Source organism: Balearica regulorum, chromosome 17, assembly GCF_011004875.1.
Source record: "Balearica regulorum gibbericeps isolate bBalReg1 chromosome 17, bBalReg1.pri, whole genome shotgun sequence".
NCBI classification, from domain to species: Eukaryota; Metazoa; Chordata; class Aves; order Gruiformes; family Gruidae; genus Balearica; species Balearica regulorum.
The window spans coordinates 7159208-7183405 of NC_046200.1; the positions used below are offsets into that span (position 1 = coordinate 7159208).

A 24198-nucleotide genomic window follows, 5' to 3' on the forward strand; every position below is an offset into this window, starting at 1 on the left:
AATGAGCCTGGGAGGGAACAACCGAGGGCATGGTGCGAGATTAGAAACCAGAGTCTGAGGCACAGCAGGGCTCAAGCTGTTGGACTGAAACGCACAGATCTGCCTTTGAACCCAAACTGCGACCTTGGCAGCAGGCTCTGGAGCATAATTAACATGCTGCCATCATGGCTAAATGAAGAAAGTGCATAAGTGATGCAGATCAGGATGGAGGCTGAAGCTTACTGTGTGTGCAGCGTGAGCCTTTGCTTTTCTTGGTCATTTACCTGTTACTTGCTTTGGTTTAGAACATCTCTCTGTGCCATTTCAGTGAGGAGTCTTCTGAGCACAGGTGGATTCAGCAGAAAATGGTATGCTGAGAAGGGAAAGTATTGAGTTTGCCCAAAGTAGTGAAACGGCATCAGGTATTTTTTTGTCTGACTGAGCGAAACTCTTTGCTCCTCCTGCTTAGACAGGGAGTTGGCCCTTTCAAGGTAGTGTTACAGTCTTCGGGGGAGCAAACCTTTCACGGTTATTGGGGAATCTCGCTCAGGGATTTTTAAAGCATAATAGTGACTTCTGTTTCTTTGTTGCAGCTGCTAAAAAAAAAAAGCTACATATATAAACCCCATTTCTGTTTTCTCTCCAAAAAGGCACCAGAAGTCATTATGTCTCAACACTACGATGCCAAAGCTGACCTCTGGAGTATAGGAACCATCATTTATCAGTGTTTGACAGGAAAGGCTCCTTTTCAGGTGAGTTGCTTAGATGCAATGTTTCTGACACTCTCTTGCTTTTTTCTTTTTTTTTTCCTTTTAATCTGTTTACTCTAAGGCTTCTGTCATCTGTAATATTAAACTCCCATAGATCCAGCTTCATGGAAGTCTGGCTGTCCGACATCTTGACAATGGGGTGCTTTATATGTTGTAATGCTGGACATATTTCCAGAATATGACTCCCCTTCTCTGGGCTTTATCTCAGTGAAATGTATTTCCTGGTTATAAATCCTTAGGAAATATCATCTCTTCGGAAAATTATCATGAATCAGTTAAAACAGTGGGGTTTTCTTCCAGGCCCACACTTAAAAAAATCAGTTTCTATTTACAACTGTACTCAGGGTGTAATTTATAATTATAATATTCTTGGGTATGGAAGGACAATAAGGAAAAATCATAATTGCAAGTTAATGTTTGGGTGATTTGGTGGTAACTGGTGTATTGCAGCTAAATTGACTGGTTTTAGAGCATTTAAATAGGATCGTATCAAAAAAATGATCTTATCTGTCATCTCAGAGCAATCCCTTCCAGTCTGAAATATTTATGTTCATCAAGTCCAAACCCTTCCAAATATAACACAGTCCAGTAAAACTCCACCCTGTAATTTATGCCATAACTTCTAGATGAGCTAGAGCATATCTTTTGTGAAAGGTATTACCTGATTTTAAATTTTCTAATGACGGAGAATTCATCACGGCCTTATGCAAGTTGCTTCAGGATTACTTTACATATTTTTGAGCTTATATATAGCTGGAGTTCAGCTAGACTCAGTGCATTTTTCTTGTTCCAAATCTCGTGCCACACTGCATATTACTCTTCTTCCATGCTGAATGAGATCTTCAGACTCCCTTGCAACCGCTATTTTAAAGTACTGTACTTGTCAGGTTTTTTTCCTTGCTGTCTTACAGCATAGCAGAGAGATGCTTGAGTTGCTGATACTTTGCTTCTCTAATGTGTGAGCTTTGTAGAGCTTGTCTCTAATCCACAGGAAAAGACCAAATCTCAAATTTACATACTGGTGTGTCAGCTGATGCCAGCTCTTCAATTTCTTAGGTCAGTTAGGGCAAATGTGAATGGCAGCCCTCTTCTCATGCCCTGACATCTCTTTATCCTGAGGCCCTAACAAAACCAAACAACCCAAACAGAAAAAAAAAGTCACTTTGAGGGGGAGTGGGGGGGAAAATCTATGCTAATGTAACAAGGCACATTTTATGAACTGCAGGACTTTCTGAGCTTTAGTTCCACAGCTCTTTAGAATTTCATACAAGACCTTGAATGTTTGTGCAGTTGCATCATCAGGAAGGATAAAGTGAATTCTGAATCTGTTGCAGGAAAGAGTGGGCAAATAGAAGTAAACTAATGGTATGTTTTGGTTTTGTCTAGAGCCAAGAACACTTTTCTCCTTCAGGGTAATTTTTTCCCTGTTGATGTAAGAATCTTCCATTCCAGTGCTCTATATTTTGTCCACCAGCTTGCTCTGTATTTAGAGCAAGACTTCATTTCCTGTGCATGTTTTTTTTCTTTCTCGTAAACACCACTACAAAGTACACTGAAACTCCAGAATGGCTCCTGTTTACTGGCTGCACCCACTTGTTGTCAGTGTTGGTATCTTTGAGAGAAGAAAATGACCGTTAGGATAAAAGAAAATAAATATTTATTCATTAAGAAAAAAAATGTGGGGATGGAGAAAGCGAGCTTTCACTCTGCATGCGTAGGAGAGCCTTGCACTCGTTCTGTCTTGTAACTTAGTGCCTTTTAGTCTCTAAAGGCACCTTGGTACGGTACTCATTCGAATGATTCAGTTATTTAGCATGGTGACTTTATCATAGGTGTTCTTAGCTGAGCAACTGACACACAACCTTGGGGCATCTGATTTCTGAAAAGAATTGGGTGGCTTTTATCACTGGTCATGGAAGCATGCCACAGAAATGTTCTTCTGAAAACGTTTGTTCTAATAGAGAAGATTTTTCACAGGAAATAAAATGGAATACCAGTCAGCTTTTATTCAGCTGTCCAGCCAAGGCTTTGAAAGGGCAAGTGGTCAGCAAACCATCAGCTCTCTGCCTCTGTGTGTGTCCTCAGGCTCACACAGCGGCGAGAGCTGTCCTGTGTGGCTCTGGTCGAGGCATGGCAATACCCTGCCTGGCGGTGGGCAATGAAGGGTCATTTCGGTCCCTGCCCAGCAGGTCCTGATCCTTGCTTGGTGCTTGCCTGGCTGGATAACTTCTCTCTTTCCCATATACATCCAACATCTGTTGGGCTGGGGGTGGGAGGCATTGGTTTCTCTATTTTAATTTTTCCCCGTGCCCTTTCCTCTTTCGGGGTTTGTATTTTGAAGCAAAATGCCAGACCCCATTTGTTACTGCAGTAACAGCTGTGGATTTGTTTGATCAGGGAGAAAGAAGAGCTCAGCCCAGATGGTTCTTTACACTATGTATTTGTTTTGACCATGTGTGTCACAAACTGCCTTCTCCTAGCTGCGAGTTTCAGGTGAAAGAAGCCTGTCTAGGGCAGATGTTGGGAAGCTGGTTAAAGGTTAACCGGCTTTATTTCTGTGTTGGCATGACTGTCCTGTAAGAATTTGCTGATGGTCACTGAGTGGTCGAAGCTATTGTTTACAGGGCTTTTGGGAGGAGAGGGGGATAGTGGGCGGAGGTGATGGGGAAACCACGAATAGGAATGAGTGCTTTTGGGAGGGACATTTACAAGTGGCTGAGGAGATAACAGCCTTATTCCACATAATGCCACCAGCAGACCCAGTTGTACAGGGCAGCCAGGAACTGGATTTCTGACGTTAACCTCTTCAGGCTAAATCCTTACCGTGCCTTCCCTCCTCGACTGGCAAGGGCAGCCCCTCACCTCTGTCTAGCTGAGATTCCCATGGGAATCTGGAGCATGGTGGTGTGAAACATGCTGCATTTGGGCACTCTGGCTGTTCACTGCGTAAACCAATTAGGCACCTTCACGGGGATGCAAACCGAAAGGACACCACCGTTGTCTGCAGTGAGGAGGAATGAGCTGTCTAAAAATAAAATAGGGCTTCGGGGGGCTGGGTTAGATGGAGAAAAGATCAAATGTGTGGAAAGGCTGAGGCAGCTGTCAGTCCAGAACGTGCTTGTAAATCAAGACAGAGATGTGCATGAATGCAATTTCTGGCTGTCTCAAAGTTAAAATTAACTATAGCTGGGTCACTCAAGGCAACTTCCCAGAGCCATTCCTGTCCCTTTCCTGCCTCCCTGAATGCAGACAAGAAAGAAGCTGCTGATGTTCAGATGTGAACAGTTGGTGGGACGGCTGGTGAAGCTGTCTTAAGGAGCTTTTTGTATTAAACATGCCCATAAACAAAACAGTGATACTGCCATAGGGATGAGATTAATGGGATTCATAATCCCTATAAACAGATTTGCTGAGCACTGTATTAATGTGGAATTGTTAATTTGCCTTGCCTAATAAGTGGTCTGCACTTGCATCTCTTCATTTCTGTTGCTGAGGACAGGACTTGAACAGTGTGTCTTCTGGCCTTGCGGACCGGTACTGAGAAGTGCTTCGAGCGTGTCGTGGTTTTCTCTTGTCCTTACCTGAGCTGAAAAGATTGGGGCCCGGTGCCCACCATGAGGTGACGTAGGCTGTGTAGATAAGTGACAACCAGAAGCACCACTGGAGGCAGAGAAGAAAAAGATTTATAAAAGGTCTAAAATATCTTCCAAAAACAATCTCGTCCTTGTCAGATGTTTTAAGTAAGATTAGAGTTAAATGACCTCAGTCTCTGTTGGTGTGTTTGTTTTTTTTGTGGGGGTGGGGAGGAGGGAGGAATCTCACCGATGTTCCTGGCAGTTTCTGTTGTGTGACCCCTTTAAAAACTGGGCAGCTCTTGGTAAGTAGCACATGCAGTTTGTCAGAGCTGTCTCTGGCAGTGGCACGGCTCCTTTGGGACATCCGATCTTGCTAAGGACCACAAAACTTGGTTGTCGGCTGTCTGAGCCTTTGCATGAATCTTCTCCTTGCGGCTTAACAAACATGGTGCGCTGTGTCTGCGGGAGAGTGAGCCGGGAGGTGGCAAGAGAGGTAATGCAAGTGTTGCTGCCCAGTCTGGCAGCTCTGAAAGAGTTAACCCACCTGTGTACGTTCTCATCCCAGCTAGGTGAAAAATTAATTTCTAAAGCTGGTGTTCCTGCTTTTATTTCGAGGTTAATTCTGCCTGCATAACTACTGGGATTGTGTATCACTTACAACTGCTGTGTTGTGAAATGGGCCTTGAGGAAGACTAGGGAAGGGAGTATTTTATACCCAGAATTTGAACTCCTGGTTTATTTGTCAGGTGGGCTGCTCTTCTGTTCCCAAAGCTGTTCCTCTGGACTGACCAGTGTCAATGGGGACAGGTTTTCCTGGCAGCGGTAGGTTTTTGTTGCTGTAGTCCGTGAGCCATTGGCTTTTGGCCCAGTGTTTGTGGGTCTCATCCTGCTCTGTTGGGAGTAGAGAGAAAAACATCCATGGACAGATAAAGAAAAAGGTTTGAGGCCAGGATTGTTGTTTGTTTTCTGGTCCTTGAGCTATCAGGGTCCCCTGAATGCCGACCACTTAGTTGTGTGAGTCTTAAATATCAACTGTTAAGACTGCACAAGCAGCAGATATTTGCAGCAGATTTTCAAGCTTTTCCCTAGAACTGCTGAGCTAGAAACAATTTTCTAACATACCTAAAGCCCTTTTCTGCACCTCCAAATCCCCAGGAATCCCAAAGGAAAAGATTCAAACAAAAGAGCAGATACCATGCACCTGCTGTGAAGTGTTGACTAGACAGCGCTGTTCACTGAGGGTGTGAATGTCTCTGGCCCTCTTCTGACTGCGTGCTGGGCTTTTGCATCCAGCCTTTCCCCAAGCACAACAAATCCAGTGCTGAGTGCTTTTGGAAACACAGCCCTGCGTGCTTTTCGCGTGCAATTCACTCGCAGGCAGCCAGTACCGAGCGGGATTTGGCAAGGTTATGCTGAATGCCTTTGTTGGCTCAACATATTTCCACTGCTACTCAGGACAAAGTAACAGAGTGGCAGGATTGAATTTGTCCAATTGTCTTTATATATAGAAAGGACAGACAAAACCAGAGCCAGTTACACTAATGCAGCTGCTCTATAGTAACGTGAGAGGGGGAACAAGGGCATGAATTGGTCTGCTGGTGTGTCTCCTGTTCTTGGGGAAAACTGAGCTGTCCGTTCTGCATCCCTGTTTCTGACAGGTGGATGCTCTCCTACAGCTGGCTCTGTGTGCTTTGAATGGTCTAGTTGTTAGGTGCCTAAAATGTGGGGGTTTCTGATGTTTTTCTTGGGTAGGGTGTACCTGCCTAGAAGGTGGATTTCAAAATAAGTCCTTAGCTTCCTAGAAGAAGGAATTCAAATGGCATTTTTAGTGCCTTACAAACAAACATTTCTGCTTCCCCTCGCCCCTGTTTCTCAGAGGACTATTTATTGAAAGAAGAGGTGAGCAAAGTTGCTGAAGGTACCAGGGCTTTATGAAATGGATGCAAACAGCAGGAGAGCGGTGGGCATGTTACTGGGAGCTTGCTGCTAGGAGCAGAACTGTGTGACTTGGTTGATTAACAATGAAGTTAGGTGAAGATGCAGTTGGTTTTACCAAATTAATGGTGATCCACAGTTGCCTGTGCGAGGCACTCACTACAATAACTCTATTTCCCAGCAGGCAGGAGCCAATATCAGAGACCAGCCTTGAACTGGGGGCTCTTGGGGACAGCCCTAGTGAGGAAGCGTGGTCTGGGTGGTTAGGGGGCTGACACCCTGGATATGGTCCTTGCAGAACAAGTGGGAATTGTACTGAGACAGCAGAATACGGAGAAACAACAGCCCTACAGGGATCTCTCTTTAATTTGCACAAAGAGGAGGGGAACTTCACTGAGGATTTTGTTTCTATCCAAGCTAGTGCTTAGAAACCCTCTCTAACAAACTGGGCTTTGCATGTGTGCTGCTTTTAATACACTCTGTCTGTATTGCCAGGAAAATTTCTGACAAAACAGTTTTTGAAATAGATCAGAGCTTCATTGTATTTGTGAAACAATTGAGTTGTTGCGACAGGAAATGAACAGAGCAAACAGCCAAGGCTTGTATCTCTCTGATGTGAGCAAGCACTTCGCTTCCCTGCGGTGGAGTTCTGTTCCTCCTTGTACGCTATGTCTGTCAGGCATATTTTTTCATCACACAGAGCATTGTGGCAGAGCCATTTGGTGCAGTGTGTACACTTGCCTTGTTAAAGTTTGCCAAATATTAAGTACCTAATTACAGGGCAAGATCTGCAAGGGGAAGGGTGTAAAATGGAGTTTTACTGAACCAAATCTAATTGAGTGGCAGTGATTGGAAATTTTGATGCAATTTGGCATGTATGTAACAAGGTGCTTTGCTGAATAACATTCATTTTAATGGTTTGTGAAGAAAGTATTTCTGCACCTCCTGTTTGGGTCCCTGCTGTTTCGGTGAACAGCAAAGGATATGTTATTGCAGAAAGGAGAACCAGGAAATCTTTCTCATTTCCTTCTTTTAGGAATCCACTAGCTCGTATTGGTAGAAATTGATAGGAGAGCTGTGAAACTTGGGTTGCTAAGACCATGCAAGAAATACTGTCCTGATCAGTACTACATTGTCTATTGATATTAGCAGCTTTTGAGACTTTCTCTTTGGTTTCTTTTGAGGTTTTGTACCGAGTTCTCGCAGTTATCCTTAATTTTCATCTTCAGCCAGAGGGAGTAGGTGGTGTTGAAACAGCATCTTATGTGGCTGCTTTTCCAGCCATGCTGTGTTAGTGGTATTTTGATGGCCATCTGCAGATTGGCTTGTCTGATTTGCCGTTTTAAGCATCTTAATTGACCTTAAATGCTTCTAATTTAGAAATGGAAGTAGGTGGAAAGCTCGAGGGGTTTTTGAGCCTGCCCTGAACATCAGGAGAAGCTGCCTGTTGCCTCCTCGTTCACACTTTCCTACACACTCTGCTGCACCAATAATTGATTGCAGATGAATCTCTCTGATCTTCCTTCCCTGTTTATATGTGCCTTTGTGTCTGTGTCATGCCAGCCAGCTTGCTATGCCTTTAATAAAGAGAGTTTGCCTAAGCAGAAAAGCTTGAGACACCAGGGTTAATTTACTGGCCTGTATTATTCATTGCATAAAAACAAATAGAGAAATGACGTTAGGAGATTTTTATGTGTCTGCGTTTCTGTACTGGAGATTTTATTTTTAACCTCAGCCATAAACCTCTTGTTGTGCCTAGCCCTTTTTTTTATTTCTTTTTAATCCCATCTCTCAGAATTTGGGATCTTGTCGTCAACATCCCCAGCAGTTGTGTATATTACTGCACAAAGAGGAGCTGTGGCTTGAGACCTTCTGGCTTCCTGGAATTAAAGTAGAAAATCCTAATTCAGTTGCTGTTTCCCCATGTGCCTGGTCTCTTCACAGATCCCTTGCCCATCAGCAGGCTCCCTGCCCCTTTTCTAAATGCCCTGCAGCACTAATCCATGTTCTCAGCGGGAGCTGCCATTTGTCATTTGGGACTCCTCACGTCTGCAATTATTTAGCCTCCTGGGTGAGGCTATTAGGCCAGCTCAGACCTGAGCATCAGAGCCCACTGCAATGAAGCTCAGTCCTTTGGAGGCGAGAGCAGGACAGAACCAGGTCAGGGACAAAAAGACAGTGGGCTGAAATACTGTATTTTCACTTCGGCATGGTGGTGGCTTTTCAGTCTAAAGCAAGCTACAGGTTCCCATTGTCTGGGCTGGTTCAGCAATTGAAAAATTCCTCTCTGCTCCTCAGAGTAACTGTGAAATAGAAATGCTAATCTTTCCTTCATTGTCAACTGATTCAAGCACTGGTTTTCTTTCTCCTCTACAGGCCAGCAGCCCACAGGATCTTCGTCTTTTCTATGAGAAAAACAAGATGCTGATGCCGAAGTAAGCATTATTCCAGTGTTGCTGTTTGTATGCACTTGTTTACTCTGTATTTACACCTGTCCCCGCATGCTCCTGGCTTGCAACTCAGGGAGGTGACTGTAAAATATTTGGCCACCTGCCTTCCCCCATTCCTTAAGCCAGCAGTGATGTGGCCCAGAGAAAGTCAGACAGCAGCGGATTGCCAGAGCTGGTGTTCTCTCTTTCCGCATATACTACTTCTCTCCTACATTGCAAAAATTCAGGGTGGTAGTGATTTCAAGAGCCAGGTCGGTGGTCCCATCCCACATATGGCTTCCATGAGGCTGGGAGCCTTGGGAAGAAATCATGGCAATCCTTGAATCATGCAAGCATCTAAACTGCAGCCTGTCCTGTAACCTGCTATACCTGACTGCAGATCACATTCCTGTTTCCCATGTGTCAGGACACAACTGCTTGTGTCCCTCCTGCTAATAGGAGGAAATATTATAACCTTGATGGAAATGGACACTACTGCAGTTTCCAAGGGGAAGATAACTGTTTTCATCCCACCGGGGCGTATGTTACCCAGCTGCTCAGTGCTGTGATTTGTCAATGTATTTTGGTTTTGTTGCTGTGGTCTTTCCTTTTGATCTCTGAGCTCTTAAAGCAGAACCTCATGCCTGGTCTGAAAACCTCAGCCTGGTATAGAGACAGGACTGAAGTTCCAGATTATACATCCAAAAATTGGAAGGCCTTTTTTAACCAGAAAGTTAGCTTCCATTTGGCAGAGCTGCTAATGCAGGAAGTTCACTGAGTTGCTGTGTATGAATTATGTTTTTTCCCCTTATCAGTTTAGACAGCTCCAGGAGATATCAGAAGGAACTGTCAAAAGCTAGAGCTCTTATCAATGACTTTCACTACTATGCATTTAACTTCCCTTCAAATACTTCCTTTTTTGATTTTGAAAGAAGGGACAAATATCTACCCGCATTAAATTTGGAGCATCTGCATACTCTCCTGGATTGAACCAGAGGGTGTCATGGAGTAAAACACCCAAACAATTCTAAGGAAAAACACTGCTGCGTAGTTGGAGCTGGATAGTCTGTGTGAACAGAAAGTAGAGCTTCTGTTCCCCGTACACAGCCTAAAACATGGTTGCTCCCCTTTTGAGGTAGTCCCTCTTACTAAGAGATTAATTAATCCCCATAATTATTAAGACTCCTTGTGTTGATCACACTGCCCTGCTGCTGCTTTGGCCCATGGTGCTTGCAGTAGGAGGCAGGTGAGGGGAGAAATGAAACTGAGCTGTAAGAGAGCATGTCTGTTCTTGCAGGGATTAGTCCTTCTCCTTTGTTGTGAGTTCTTTATGTACTCTGCATTTACCATTTTCAGTTATCTCCACTTTTTAACTACCAAATTCCTTCAAAACTTAGACCCAAGCCTATTGTTTTTTCACCATAGAAGTCAGATCTGAAGTGGCCTTTGTGTAAATACCAATTCCCTGCTTTCCAAAGTCAGTTTGTCTCTAATATGAGCCGCAATCTGTGCTATTTCCTGAGTAAACATGAATAAACTGCCTCCGCCAGCCCTGCCAACACAGGATGAAACACAAAACCACTCCAGAGACCTCCTTCTCAGACTGCAGCAGTGCCAGGGTTTGGTTTCATTCTCCTTGGGGCTGGGCGGACTGGCACCCACCTTCCCCAGCATCACCATGGAAAGTGCCGTGGTTTTGGTTTGGGAGCGAGTGGGGGAGAAAAGCTCATTAAATGCTCGCCAGCGATCTCTGCCTGCCGGGCTGGTGCTGCTGCTGACAGGTGAAATGCCATTCTGAGGTGGGGAGCCCGTGTCAGTAGGACCAAGCCCAAAGGCCTCACAGTTCCAATAGCGCTGATCTAAAGAGCTAACATTCATTGTCCTGATTTACATGGCCAAGTCTATTCCAGATCACGGGGGGAAGGAGGCAGCTTTGTTGCTTATGTTTAAAAAGATGGCCTTGGAGAATAATACTGTAGGATAGCAAAGCTTGATGTTTTAGACATGAGATAAGAGGAGGCAAACAGGCTGTTAATCTGCACTGTCTTCAGTCTGTGTTGTGACATCTGAGGTCTGCTACTTGACCTGCCTGTTTCTTGACTTTAAAACCATGCAAAGGCTAAAGTCATTGCTGGGAAATGGACTCTTTTTGGATGAGAGCTTTATGTGTCGTGGATAAATAAATTATGACTATAACGCTGGAGGACTGCAGGTCTCCAGCACTAATGTATTTTTCAGGAGACTCTGCTAGCTGTGGTATCTTGGGTTATTCCGTTACGCAGTGTACTTCTAAGGCACACCTTTTTTTGACAAGAGGGTGTTTTTTCTTGGCTCAAACTGAGTCTCAGTTTAACTGCGTCCCTTCCAGAGTCCTGGTGGCCTTTTCCTTTGTCAGACTGGGAAGGTGCACAAAACCATTCTAGTGTCAAGGATGGAAAAGCAACTCCTCCAGTACAAACAAGGATGAGAGATGCTTGCCATTATTCTCTGTTCTAGGAATCACTGGGCTCAAATTCCTGCACCAGCAAGGCCTAGGGCTTCATGGAAAAATAACTGGGTAGTACTGAAACCTATAAATACACACCTTGCCTCACATCTCTAGTTTCACTGAACAAGAGTCTGTTAGTGCTAGCTACCACCTCTTTTCCCCCCAGTATTTTTATGCCAGCTGTCTTGGGTTTTAGCCTTTCTGTGGCAGGGGTAGAGGAAGCAGAAATGGTGTAGGAAGGGTTGCTTCTCCCAGCGTCGGTCGGGCTTGGCTTCAGGGCGGTGAGTGATGCCAGCCCAGCAAAGTGGAGCCCTGCCCGAGTGAGCCACGTGCCGTGCTACTGAGCAGGCTGGGGCTCCACGCAGTTAAAATTGCTGTGCTGAGCACACATGCCATTACCTCAGCTGACCCGCGCATGGGGAGAGGGGAAGGCCTGGCAAACTGTGGGGGCCATACTGGGCACGGCCATGATAAACAGAGTCAATACGGAAAGGAGCTGGAGCCACCTACGCTTAACTTGGAGAGCTCTGCTCTGGCTGCAGGCAGGGCCCGGCTGCTGCGGCCCCTAACAGTGCTTCTGCTGATGGAGGAAAGTCAGCAGAGCTGAATCCACTTATGCAAGAGCTGAACTCTGCTTTCCCTGTCTTAATCTGTTCATTTATTCCCTGCTTCTCGCAATCTACTGGGGTTGTGAAGGGCTGCCCTGGCCTCTCCCCCATCTGCTTGTGGGCTGAGCAAGTGTACGATGATTTACTAGCTCTTTTGTGCTGCAGTGGCCACTGGAAAGAGTATTTTCTTTCTAGCTATACTAGACAGTGGGGTGATAGCTGCACTAATTTTAACTTGCTTGGGTGGCAGTTGCTCATATCTTAGTGGCCTTCGATTAATAAATGCTGTATATCAAGGAAGCAAATAGACAAAGGTTACGTGCTAGTCTTACATAAGCTGCATTGAAAAAGAAATGCCTTAATAAAGTCGTGGTAATTGGTGATACATTTCCCCACCAATGTCTGAATTGGAAGCTTCCCCTTGGTAACTGCTTTATTTTAATAGCCTCCTTATTCCTGTTAGAGCAAGTAGAAGAGATTTCTTTATCATGTGCAAAATGTTGCATGTTGAATGGACTTAGCTGAAAACCAGAGCGATAACACTGGTACCGCTGTGGAAGGGAAGGATCTGCGGGTGCTCATGGGAAAGGCCACTAAAGCTAGATTAGCCGTAGCCTTAACAATGACAATGGGGAGTAAAAGCCAAACAGAGATGCAAATAGAGATGTCCCTGTTCAGCCTCTCTCCAGTGAGCTCTTATGTTCCTAGCCCAGCAGGCACAAAGTGAGTTTGCATTTGCAGGTTGCCTTCCTGAATATGTAAAAGCAGTTTAAGTGGACTGCAAGTCTCTCTTATTTTGCTTTTGTTTTCAATCCTAGCATCCCCAGGGAGACATCAAGCCATCTGAGGCAGCTGCTGCTGGGCCTTCTGCAGCGTAATCATAAGGACCGCATGGACTTTGGTAAGACCACCTTCCAGTTTTAGTTCTGCTGCCTGTCTTTTGTACCGTGGCGTTGCACAAACCACTGTACTTCTGGCTGGTGCTAGAAAAAGCATCCACACACACACCTGGATTTCACCTGTGCCTGGAAGATTGAATAATCTTGGTGGTTTTTAGTATATGTGCTGGAAAGGTCAGTGCTGATTCCAGTACAGTTTTGTAAACCCAGAGATTTGGTACACCTTCAGCAGATGTTTCTTACTTGCATTCCTTCTCCTGGCTTCTGCTTTTATAGTATCTCCGAACTCCTATTGTGTTTAGTATGCTACTAGGTGAAACGTGTATCTTGTGCATGCTTGTTCTTTCTGTGTCATAGTTCCTTCCCAAAGCTGCAAGCTGCACCCCTTTAATGAACAATTCGGTCAATGCCCTCCTTTCCTCAGGTTCTGCAATGGTCTGAGCCAGGAGACCATAGCTGTTTGCAGACCCTTCCCTCCTTCTCTAGCTTTCTGTGGAAGGATGCCTTGGTTCTTATCAGGGCTACAGCTAGCAGTCTCTTGGCTCTCCCTGTAGCTTTCTTTTCCCTGCTGTCTGCTGGTGCTAGGTCTTCGGCTCTGCTGTGCTCCTGAGGACTTGGAAATGCTCTGACCTACGCCTGCTAAATGGACTCTTCTTCCTTGTCTTAAGAGTGTCAGCTCAGGAGACCTCCAGATTATGCCCGTTGCCAAAATAGTAGCAATACTGAAGTGAGAGCACTTCCCCGTGCCCAGCTATTGTCGTGTTTTCAGCTGCTGTCTGTGGCCAGCTGCACCCAAACTGTAAATGCCCCACAGCTCCAGATCCCATCTGAAGCAGATCCCCCCCTTCCCTTGGATAGCTCCCAGCAGACAGGTGCTTTGTCCTGCTGCTGGCAAACTAACCGTAGGCTGCTCTCTTCACCTACACTATTTATAAAAGGCTGATGGTCGGTGCCTTTGTTCCTTTACCCTCCTGCGCTCTGTAAGGTGAAGATTTGTGCATGCTGCTGGGTCAGGGATGATTCCTGAGCCACCCTCCCCAGAGGAGCAGCGGGGTGTCCTCCTTGTTCCCTCAGGCCCTCTGTAGTCTGCCTGGAGATGTGCATGGTGCCCTCTACGGAGTTTCCCCAGAGTTTAGTTGATTTGCACAACAGCAACACAGAAGCTTGAAACTTCATTCACTTGTTGTGTGTCTCAGCTGCTCTTCTACCAGGAACTGATGGTCTTTGCAATCTCAAGATTATCTAGAGGAAAGCCAAGAGGGTTTCAAGTTGCAAGTTTCCTGCTGATGATTACAAGCAGGGTTGTTAAATTTTGCTTTGTAAGCACAACTAATGAGCATTTTGGAGGGGGGAGGGTGAAAAGTGAAATAAATCATCATTTCCACCCCCTCAGTTGAATCAGCTCAGCTGAGGGATGGTCCTCTCTAGAAGAGCAGGCTGAAGAAGAAGCAGGAAACTCCAGCAGCTGAGCAGCTCCTGGCAGGATAGGGGTGTTCTCCATCCATGGCAGATCTAATCTGTGAGAGCCCAGCTTTCCCTGTCAGATCTCCCTCACTGCTGTTGTGCTGAGCTCCAGACCAGTGCACTCTGGCTGCAGGACCCTGGCGTGGCAGTGGCAAGGAGGGGCTGGGGCCAGAGGGATTGTTCAAGTTTAAAAAGCAGATAAACAAAAAAATCCAGTTGCTACTTTCTGGAAAGCTCACTGGCCAAAGACAAGCTGTTTACAGAAAGCAGAAGTTTGTAAGCCTTGGGTGTTGCAACAGGAAATCCATGCTGGGATAACAAGTTGAACTGCCTGCAGTTAGCCAAATAATCAGTGTTGATCCATGACTAACTCCTGAAAGGCTGAGTTGCTGATTGTGATAGGAGAGGACTCTGGCATAGAGCTGCAGTGGATCAAAGAGAAAGGAATTAGGAGGGGTGGCTGCTTGTGAGGACAGGCAAACATGTAGAGGGTTTCTAGCAAGCCAGGACAGAAGCTTTTCTTGGCCTGGATCTGTAGAATATCTTGCCGTTATGAGTGAAGAAAGCAGCAGTTGTCTGGTGTGAAAGGGAGGGAGTTCTGGGATGTAGTTCTGTGGTGGCCTTTTAGAAAATGCGTTTCTGCCTTCAGCACACGAAGGGTTCCAGTCTGTGTGTGATGGAAGATCATCAGTGGAAGTCCTTTTGTCCATCATTCCTTTTCTGTGGAATGAGTGGCAGCACAGTGTGATAAATATAGCTCCCCTAGACCCCTACAATTATGGTGACTTGCCATCGCGATCAGCCAGGGACTTTGTCTTTTACTGCTACTTTGTGCTTTAGGATTTCTCTCTCCTTGCTGATAGGAACTTTTGATGCACGTGCACAGACATGGCCATGCCAGGTCTCGACATAGTCATGCTATCTGGCCTTCAATAACTGATACCTGTTCCTACAAGTGCAAGAGCTGTTGCAAGACAGAGGAGCATTAACAATTAATTCAGTGTATTCTTCCTGGCAGTCCAGGGTTGTAGCTTGCAGCAAAACCTTACTAAGTTCTTTAATGCCCACTGGGGAAGGAAAATCCATTAGTATTGGTGGTGAGTCCCAAAGTACAAACCCTCATGTCCTTTGGCCATGCTTTTGGCAAAGATTATTTTTCCTCCCTTTCTTCATTCATGTAATTGCCTCAGCTGATTTCCCTTCTCCACCCCACCCCAGCTGATTTTGCAGAGATGGCTGGTAGCAGAGGAGTTACTCTTTTTTTTTTTTTTCCTTCATACCTCCATAGCAGTCCCTGGATCCACATAACTTCCTATCCTTGTTTTGTGAGTAGGTCCTGCATCCAGTCCCGTCTGCATTGTTGACCACTACTGTTTGCAGCCATAATCAGTCAACTTCCATGGTTGACTAGATTTCATGGAAAAATCACTGTAAAATACTGTAACTTGGTATGCTTTAACTGCTTTGTAAACTTAGTCATTTCCTTCCACTGAGTCATTGTTCTTGATTATTTTTTTCAGATGAATTTTTCCATCACCCATTCTTGGATGCAAGTGCCTCTATGAAAAAATGTAAGTGTTGCATTTTTGATTACAACTCTTTTTGAACCATGACGTGACTTCCTTTGCTGCTAGTTCAAAAGGAAAGAAAAAGATTGCTATATGTTCTTAGTTAAGCAGAGATTCAGTATTTATTACTGTGTCATGTCCAGATTTTGCCATCAAAATGTGTTTAATTTTGCTGAGTTATTTTCAAAGGGATGATTAGGGCGCTATTTAGAAAACTCAAGTAGAAGTAAATGTGGCTTTGAAATTTATTCAGCTGCTTTGTATAAAGTGCTTGGCCAGTGGGGTTGCTTGTAGATAAACAGGATTATGCAGCATAACCTTGCTTTTCATCCACATCTGTAGGACAATTCAGGACAGCAAACGGTAGAAACTGGCACTCTAGTCCCTGTTTGCCAGGTGGAACCTTCGGTTGGCTGTGCCAAATGGCAGGCTCTAGTTGTCAAATCTTGTTTCAGCATTTACCTCCAAAATCTTGATGAATCTTGATTTAGAGATTTAAATTTGGATGCTCTGTGAGAACTGGCCAAAACAAAGACAGATTTCCATTGAAAACTTTTTCTTTCCTCTTTTGATTCATAACTTTTGAAAATGTCCAACCACACGTACTAGGATTCAGAGGTTTGTTTTCAGTGTAAAACAATTCAGAATTGCTTCTAGTGCATGGGATATAATAGTCCTCTGGTCAAGAGACTTGGTTTAGTGGAATTGTATATGGTTGTCATCTTCTGGAAGGATCCTCCTGGGCCTTTAATCTACTGACTATATGATAGAGCCAAGATTTTCATCAGTGACTGATTTGGGGGGCCCAATGCAAGGGCTGGAAGTTTCAGAGGAATCGTGTCCAATGCTTTCTGAACACGGAGTGCGTCTTGGATGTATGTCATGGGTGGACACCCCTTCTCCGATGTCCACATCACTCCTGACAGTCTCCTGCTTTCCTACTTCTGGAGCAGGACTTCTCAGTTATTCCTGATACAGATTTCAACTGTGTATTTAGGTGACCGTCCTGTGGGCAGGAAAAGACGCTTCTGGTTTAGGCGAGCTCGCAAGCCAGCCAGGCCCCTGTCTCCATCTGTGCCAGCAAGATGTGGGGCGAGTCCTGTAAAACAGGACTGCTGTGCAGGCCGGAAAGGACTCTGCCTGTGTAGAAGGGCTCCTAAGCCAGCTCAGCTCTCAGCACCTACTATACCACTGCCATGTGGGAAAAGCTCTTCAACATCTGACTCCCCTCCGAGCAGCGGAGAACTCTCTTGGCATGTTCTTACAGGCCCACCAGCTCATCTCCTCCCTCCGACAGTTCCATTGCTTCATTGGCCAGGGGAACAGAAGCCCCCCTGCAAACAGGAGAGGGTTCTCCTGGCTTGGCCTAAGTTTCCAACTTCTGCATGTTTGCTGTGCAGAAACCAGAGGCACGCTTATGAGCAGGGGACTGTAGCTCAGCCTTTGCCCCCAGCTGTACCAAAGTTAACGGTGGTGTGGGGTCAAGGCCTGATAAAAAGAGCACCTTTACAGGCGGGTAAGGACTGTACAAACTCCAGACCTCTCTGCTGCCCTGCTGGTCCACACCTCCAGACTTATGTCCACAGCCTGGAGTCCTCTCCAGGCAGGCAACACCGCTACTGGCTTTGAAAAGATGAGGGGAGAGGTATCTCCCCACTGCTGGAGGTCTTCAAGTTGTTGTGCACAGAAATCTGCTAGTGGAGAAGATGGTTCTTGTAGCATGCTGTGAAGGTCTCTGCTACTGCCAGACGGCAGTGATGGATGAAGGCCTCTGGGAAGTGAAGAGCCTGGATGAGAAAGGCTGCATGTGGGAACAGTGGTCCTTTTGATTTCTGAATAGGTGAGAGAAGAGCCAGTGTGTTGGCAAAGGTCTGGGTTATAGTGATCTCAATAAGAAAAATTCACCTGAGATGTGAAGCAGCATTTCATTGCCGCTTAACACAGAGGCGTGCTTAACGTTTGCACAGTTTTAGCTGAAGTGGATGACTTGGCAAGGTTGCAGTTACTCAGGAGCTAGCTCCCCTGGCTTTGTCTGCAGAACTAAGACAACTCCAAAAGTTTATTGTGCTACTTCATCGCAACGTGTGGCTCAGCATCACGAGCATAGGGAAGTATCAAAGAGGAGAAGAGAGATGGCTGCATCTGAATCACGATGGTCATGCTCAAACTGGGTTAGAGAGAGTCTTCAGGCCTGCAGCGGAGAATTGGGGGAAGGAACAGTGTGCCCTTCTGGTTTTGTTCTCCCTGAGAGCTGACAATTGGGCTACCACTGACTTTTGGTGGAGTCAGGACTAGGTCATTCACACTTGAGTGTGCAAGTTTCTCTTAGAGTTGGATGATCTGTACCAGCATCTGTCTTCTGGAGTACCAGCTGTTGTGCGAGGAATGCACCGAGACCCCAGCTAAGCTCAGGGACTCCCTGTGCAGCCTTTGCCTAAAGGACCTTCCAGCGCACCGCAGTGTGGGTAACTGCATCCATTTAGGTCTCAAACCAACTTTTAACAGGGGCTGCTGCTTCCTTTCCATATGAGAAAGATTTGCAGTCTAAGCAAAGCGTGGTGGCCTCTGTCCTTGGGTGGTAGGGACAGAAGAGAGCTGCCACCCGCGTGCAGAGCTGAGTGCATCACCCAGGCTCCTGAACCCCATCAAGGCTGGCCCAGAGCTGGTCAAAACCAAGGACTAAAAATGAAGTGAGAGCTGTCAGCTGTTTGTTCTGTTCACTAACATCTGTTCACTAACACAGATATGTGTTAGTGCACCATCTCATGGAATTGTACAGGAACTTTTAAAATGTAATGTAATTTTGGGGTTCTGGAAAATTAGAGAATCCTCAAATGTGGGTAATTCTCTAAGTGGATAATTCTGAAGTTGTCAAGGGAAGGGTGTCCCCCTTGTTTAAATAAATTTGCGTGTTTTTCAAGACATTTCTGTCAAAAATCTTTCAATACGACATTTCTGATGAGCTCACCATTGCCACTGTGGTTTCAAGGAATGGTTGTTCTCATGTCCCTCCTCTCATCTCGCTCCTGTAGTGAAGCAAGGACCTAAGTCTGCTGACATCCAGGGTGTACCCCAAAGCTCTGTTTGCCATGGGCTTTAGTCTGGAGAGTGCGTTCAGGACTTTGGGCTTTAACTAAGCCATGTACTTTTTGTTTGTTTATATTATTTTATATTGTGAATTTTGCACCTAATGACTAAGCATGTACTTTAGATGTGTTAAAAAAAAATATTTAATAAAGTCTTTAAAATACTGTGTCTAGTCAGAATGTTGTCTGTGTGTAGCCAGGTCTGATCAGCATATGGTACGGGGCAGTGTGTTACAGTAATAATATATGAGAAGGCATAATTAGACACTTGTGCAAGTCTTCTCTCAGTAAACACATTGTAATTGGTACCCGTGCAGAATATTTTGGAGGGTTTTTTTTCTCCTGCCTTTAATGAATGGTAAGCTGGTCCCTCCTTTACTTTGACTTAAGAAAGCATGAAACGTGAGTGGTTATGGTTCAGAAGTGTACAGGAATATCTGTCAGGTTTAACTTGACTTTTCCCATCGTTGTAATCTTACTGTACATAAAATACTCAAGTAAAAATTAGCAAAAAGTCATTATGACTTCTGCCTAAAAAAAGATTTTAATGGTGCAATATTTTTAACTAAAATGCAGCTTATTCTTTGGGCAAGTCCTTTCAGTTTTTGCTCTCAAACTGTTGCCTTGTCAGAGACTGCAATTAAATAACTTTTTGATGTCTGGTTTTAATTGAATCCAGGTAATCACAAAAAAGCATCTCTCCAGCACATGAAACTCGGATTCCAAATAAAGCTTTTATATAAAGTTTGAGGCTTGGATATTTTTAGGACAACCGAGCCCCTGGCAGGATGACTTGTCAGCAGTGATTTTTGCAGGTTTAGGATTCAGTATCAAGATCCACACAGCTGGAGCAGAGGCTTGCCTTTATGGCTCCCAGCTCTCCCATTTTGAAACCAGTTGGCATTAGTTACGCAATGTACAGGATGACTGTTTTGTTGCTGGAACAAGTTGGAGAGGACAATTATGAGAACAGACTTATTTACATTACAATTACAATCCAGCAATTTTTGGATTTGGGTGGGGGCCTACAATTCATGTTAACATTCCCTGCATTCAGACTTGAGCTGAAAACATGATGAGCCAAGTGTTTGCACCCTTTTTAATTTTAAACTGGGAGTGCCTGGGTGTGTGGAGGAGATGGAAGCAAGTGTCTTGCTTTCAAGCTGTCTTATGTGGCTGATGCTGAAAAGTGCAACAACAGGGATATGGTGGTCAGAGAGGGTTTGTCAGAGCCAAACCTTGTGGTTCTACATGCATGAAAGTCCATTTTTAGCATCAGGACCTTTTGAGTTGGCCCTCACAGTGTTGCAGTGTGAATTTGGGGAGTTTACAGGGTTTTAAATAAGAACCTGATTAATCGAGGCTGTATATAAAGACGTGCTTCATGCACATAGCGTTTAAACTAGAGTTTCAGATGGTAGTGGCAAAGTGTGTCTGCTTTGTCTTCCTAGATTAATGGAAAGCTGTCCAAAGCAAACAGACAAAAATAGAAAAGTCTCTGTTCCAGCCAGGTTTAAATCAATGATAAACACAGGACCAAAATAGAGTGGAGGGACCTTGAGAGAGAAGTGAAATGACTCTAACAAAAATACTAATTCCAGTAAATATGAATGGTGATGCAAGCCTTGCAGCAGACACGTGTACAGTTCAGAAATCACTTATCTCTTTTTAAAAGCACCCTTCTATAACAGGAAGGTCTTTCTGTACAAGGGTGAATTGTTCTGTAACCGTTGGCAGGATAAAAAAGGGGAGACTTTTTATCTTGGATTTCTGTTATTAAATATATAGGGAAGGTAGTAGGGATTGCTCTGCGGGCGCTGTGGGAAGATCGTGGAGATCAAAGGCAGTGTTGTGTAGGCAGGACGGAGCTCTCCACTTTACAGGCAAGTTTTCAGAGCTCTGTGTGTGCTCCCTGGGCATGGGGAGTGGGACCCAGCTGTGCTGGAGGAGCGCAGGGAGTGCGGGCAGCGTAGCTCTCCATGCCAAGCCCTGACCGACCTCCCAGAACACCCATCGTCAGGGTACCGCAGTCCCTGCTCCTTCACCGGAGCCAGGGCAGCGTGTTTTAACAGCACAGTCTATCCAGGGCACAAAATCAAGCGTAGAATAGATGCAGAGGCTAAAAACTAGTGTCTCTCAAATTTTCATTATGGACCTAACCCACAAAATGCTGGCAGAGCGAGTGCTGCCGACATGGTCCAACACCAGGCAGGAGGGCACCTGCGTGTGCGAGTGTGGCTGCTCCCAGGCCCCACGCGGCCATCCCCTATGGCTTCCTGTTGCACAAGCCCCGGGACTCTGCTGGGTCAATCTATTTGCAGTGTAACGTAACCTCTTTAGAAAAACATTTGGGTTTTGTTAATGTTAGCAAAGGGTGGAGGAGATCACGATGACCCTGGTTAAACTGTTACAATGGCTGATTACTTATGTTAAAACATATATTTTAAGTATACGCTTCTTTGGCTTTATTTTCCTGTTGTTGGATCTTGTTACATCCCTGTCAAACTGAGAAATTCAGCCTCTAAGTGATTGCTCCCGTTGTGCTAGGAGATGCGGGTCTAGTCATCCTTTAACCTTCTTTGATAGGCTATGTGGAAGGACTTCTTAAAGCCTTTTATTAAAAGGTATATTTTCCCATTCTTTGTCGTTAGAACACTGCTTCAACTGTTAATTGCAGAGAAATGTACTTTTATTTTTCAAGCCAGTTGAACAGAGTAAGTACTTTTTAGTATCTAATGTGATTAATGACAGAGTTAGTTTTATTTCAAACAGAAGTATTCTTCTTCTAGGTGTTACTAACCCTCCTTGTATTCAGTGTGGAGTCATTAGCACAGATCCTGTAAAGATAGAAATCTGATACAAGGTGCTAATTCTCTGCCAGCACAATGGAAGAGAAGCAAAGCAAAGTGTTCCTCTCCTCACTTAAGCATTGCCTCTGATCTCTATCTTAAGCCATTCAAATGCCAAAATGGTTGCAGAGTAAAATCTGACTTCAAGCTGCCTTGAAGTGGGGATGTTGGGACTCTTCTGCAACTTTGCACTGTTCAGTCTTGTGCAGGTAGACTGCGGAATTTGAACCACCAAATACTTCAAAGTCTGCTAAAGAGCCAATGGTACCTTTGACTTGTCTCCCTCCTCAGCTGAGCTCAGCTCTTCTAGGTTATTCGTTGAACCTCACTTGCATAAGTCATTGGAGTTAAATAGTCTTTTCTTCTGTGATGCCTTAATTGTCTTTTCTGCCTGGAGGTCAATGCTAACTAGTCCTTTCAAAGTGAGCTGTATGCCTCTGTGGGGGTTGCAAAAGCCACTTCAACAATGAAGTGAATAAAATGGACAGGTCTGATACGGAACAATAAAACAAAAGGAGGGGATGCAAGAACAGTCAGTGCTGTGGAACAATTTGTGTACAAAGACGTTAAATAAGCAAAACCTCTTTAACTTGCAGAAATGACTGAGGGAGAACATGTTGAGGTATAGGAAGCAATGAACTGTTTCCTTGTGGAATGATTAATTCTGTGGGTTGCGTGGGTTTTTTGTGGGGTTTTTTTTATAGCATGTGGCCTGGGATGCCCAAGTGACTGTTTGGGCAGCAAACAGAGTAGAGCTTGAGTAGGCGCGTGTTTAATGTGGCGCAGACCTCCCAGCATTTGTTGTGTGTGTGCTAAGCCACAGGGTCTGATGGAAAAGAAACTGTAGGGTATGGTCTAGCTTCTAACCTCTGCCCCTGCCATGAGTAACTCAGTCCACCTTTCTGTTTAACTCTCTCTTCATTTGCAAAGATGCTTCAGAGGGTCTTCAGGGCAGAAACCATCTTACTATCTGTGTAGGTCAGCTGTCGAGTGGACATCTGACCTTGGTCAGATGTTCTGAGACCTTCCACCCCAAGAGCTATAACTGTGAAATAGTGTGCGGAGGAGTGTATGGATGTGAATCATATAACTGAATAGAATGCTAATTTGTCTTTTGTTCTCCTTTAATTGGCTACATCTGGTACATGAGATAAACCTCATGGGAAAAGATGAAAAAGACCTTTTATTATTGATTTATCTTAGTTTGACAACTTCTTTTTTGGTTTTGTCTTTGACTGTTTTTAGCTGCTTCTGTGCCAATGCCTTCTTATCCCAGTTCCGGCTCCGGTAGTTCCTCCAGCAGCTCTTCCACTTCCCACCTGGCATCACCTCCCGTAAGTACAGCTCAGAGGATGCACCGCTTGTGTTAATGGTTTCCCTGCTTGCTTCTATGAAACAAGGTCCCTGCTTTTGCTGTCTGCTGGTGCAAGTCACTGGACACTTTAGTTCTGCCTGGGTTTGGTTCAGTGTCTTCCCCAGTCTGTTTAGAGTTTGGATCCTGAAGGTTGTTTTTCTCTCCATAGGAAATATTTCAATTTGCCATTGGCTATTATATGAAAAGCCTTTATGAAAGCAGTTGGTATTAATGGTACTAGTTTGTCTTGGCAGAGATGGAAAGCTCCTTGGAACCAAAAAAGGTCACTGATTGAGGGTACAGTGCTGCTTACTTGGCTGCACGTTCTCTGTTTCCAAGCAAAGTCTCTGCAGCTTGACAGCGTATCTACCCTCCTTTGTAAGGTGACCCTCCTCCTCTCTGACCAGTGTCCTCAGGTGTGACAGGAGGGCGTTCAGCAAAGCTGTTTGCTCAGACCAGACCTGCTACAGTACGGTGGTCTTGTGGGAGATGAGCTGAACTGGCAGGTTTTCTCTCTGGTTACCTGAAATGATGAAAACTTTTCTGGAGGGCAGAATACGAACTGACCAGTGAAGTGACATTCCTCCAGCTCGCTGGACTGAAAGCTTGTGTTTGGAGGCTCTTGGTGAAAGCTGCCTTTTGACTTTGAACTCAGGAATGCTGGTGGTGTGATGGGTAGGGGAAGGGAGGAGGACTGATTTTTTCCTCTCTGGAATTGCTTTGTTCTCTGAGTTTCCCTGGGCTAAGGCTTCTCAAACCTCCTTCAAGGAGTGCCATGGCTGAATCTTTCTTTCTGTGTTTGTGGAAGAAACTGCATCTGCAGGACCTGGTGTGGGAAAGACTGAGAGGCACTAGATGAAGTTGATGTAGGTGCTCGTGGTGTGGGCTGAGCAGAGAGGTCTGCTCTCCTCTGAATGTCGCATAATTGTGTCTCCAAAATCTCCCCCCCTGCTGCAGCCCTAGGTAGAGGGTTGTAGGCTGAGGACCTCCTGACCATAAAACTCCAGGAATAGGGCAGATGGTGTAAAAAGCAAACTCGCTGGTTTGGGAAGCTCAGGGATGGTACAGACTCACTGCCAGACCTGGGGTGGGGGTCCCATGTTGGAAGTGTACTTCACTGGTCCTGCTCTGCACTGGGAAGTTTTCCTGAGGGAGGTGTGCTGGCTTAGCATGTGAAAAATGCCACATCTGCAG

General features: G+C 45.1%; 1 protein-coding gene across 5 annotated transcripts in view; it reads left to right on the forward strand.

The window, feature by feature from the left end:
• ULK1 (unc-51 like autophagy activating kinase 1) overlaps nt 1–24198 on the forward strand; it is an 80142-nt gene that overhangs the window by 27921 nt on the left and 28023 nt on the right. For all 5 annotated transcript variants that reach the window (XM_075770070.1, XM_075770073.1, XM_075770074.1 and 2 more), the window contains exons 9-13: nt 630–731; nt 8636–8694; nt 12603–12685; nt 15668–15718; nt 22896–22984. In XM_075770070.1, the coding sequence (XP_075626185.1) occupies nt 630–731; nt 8636–8694; nt 12603–12685; nt 15668–15718; nt 22896–22984 (384 nt within the window). The remainder of the gene's footprint in view (nt 1–629; nt 732–8635; nt 8695–12602; nt 12686–15667; nt 15719–22895; nt 22985–24198) is intronic.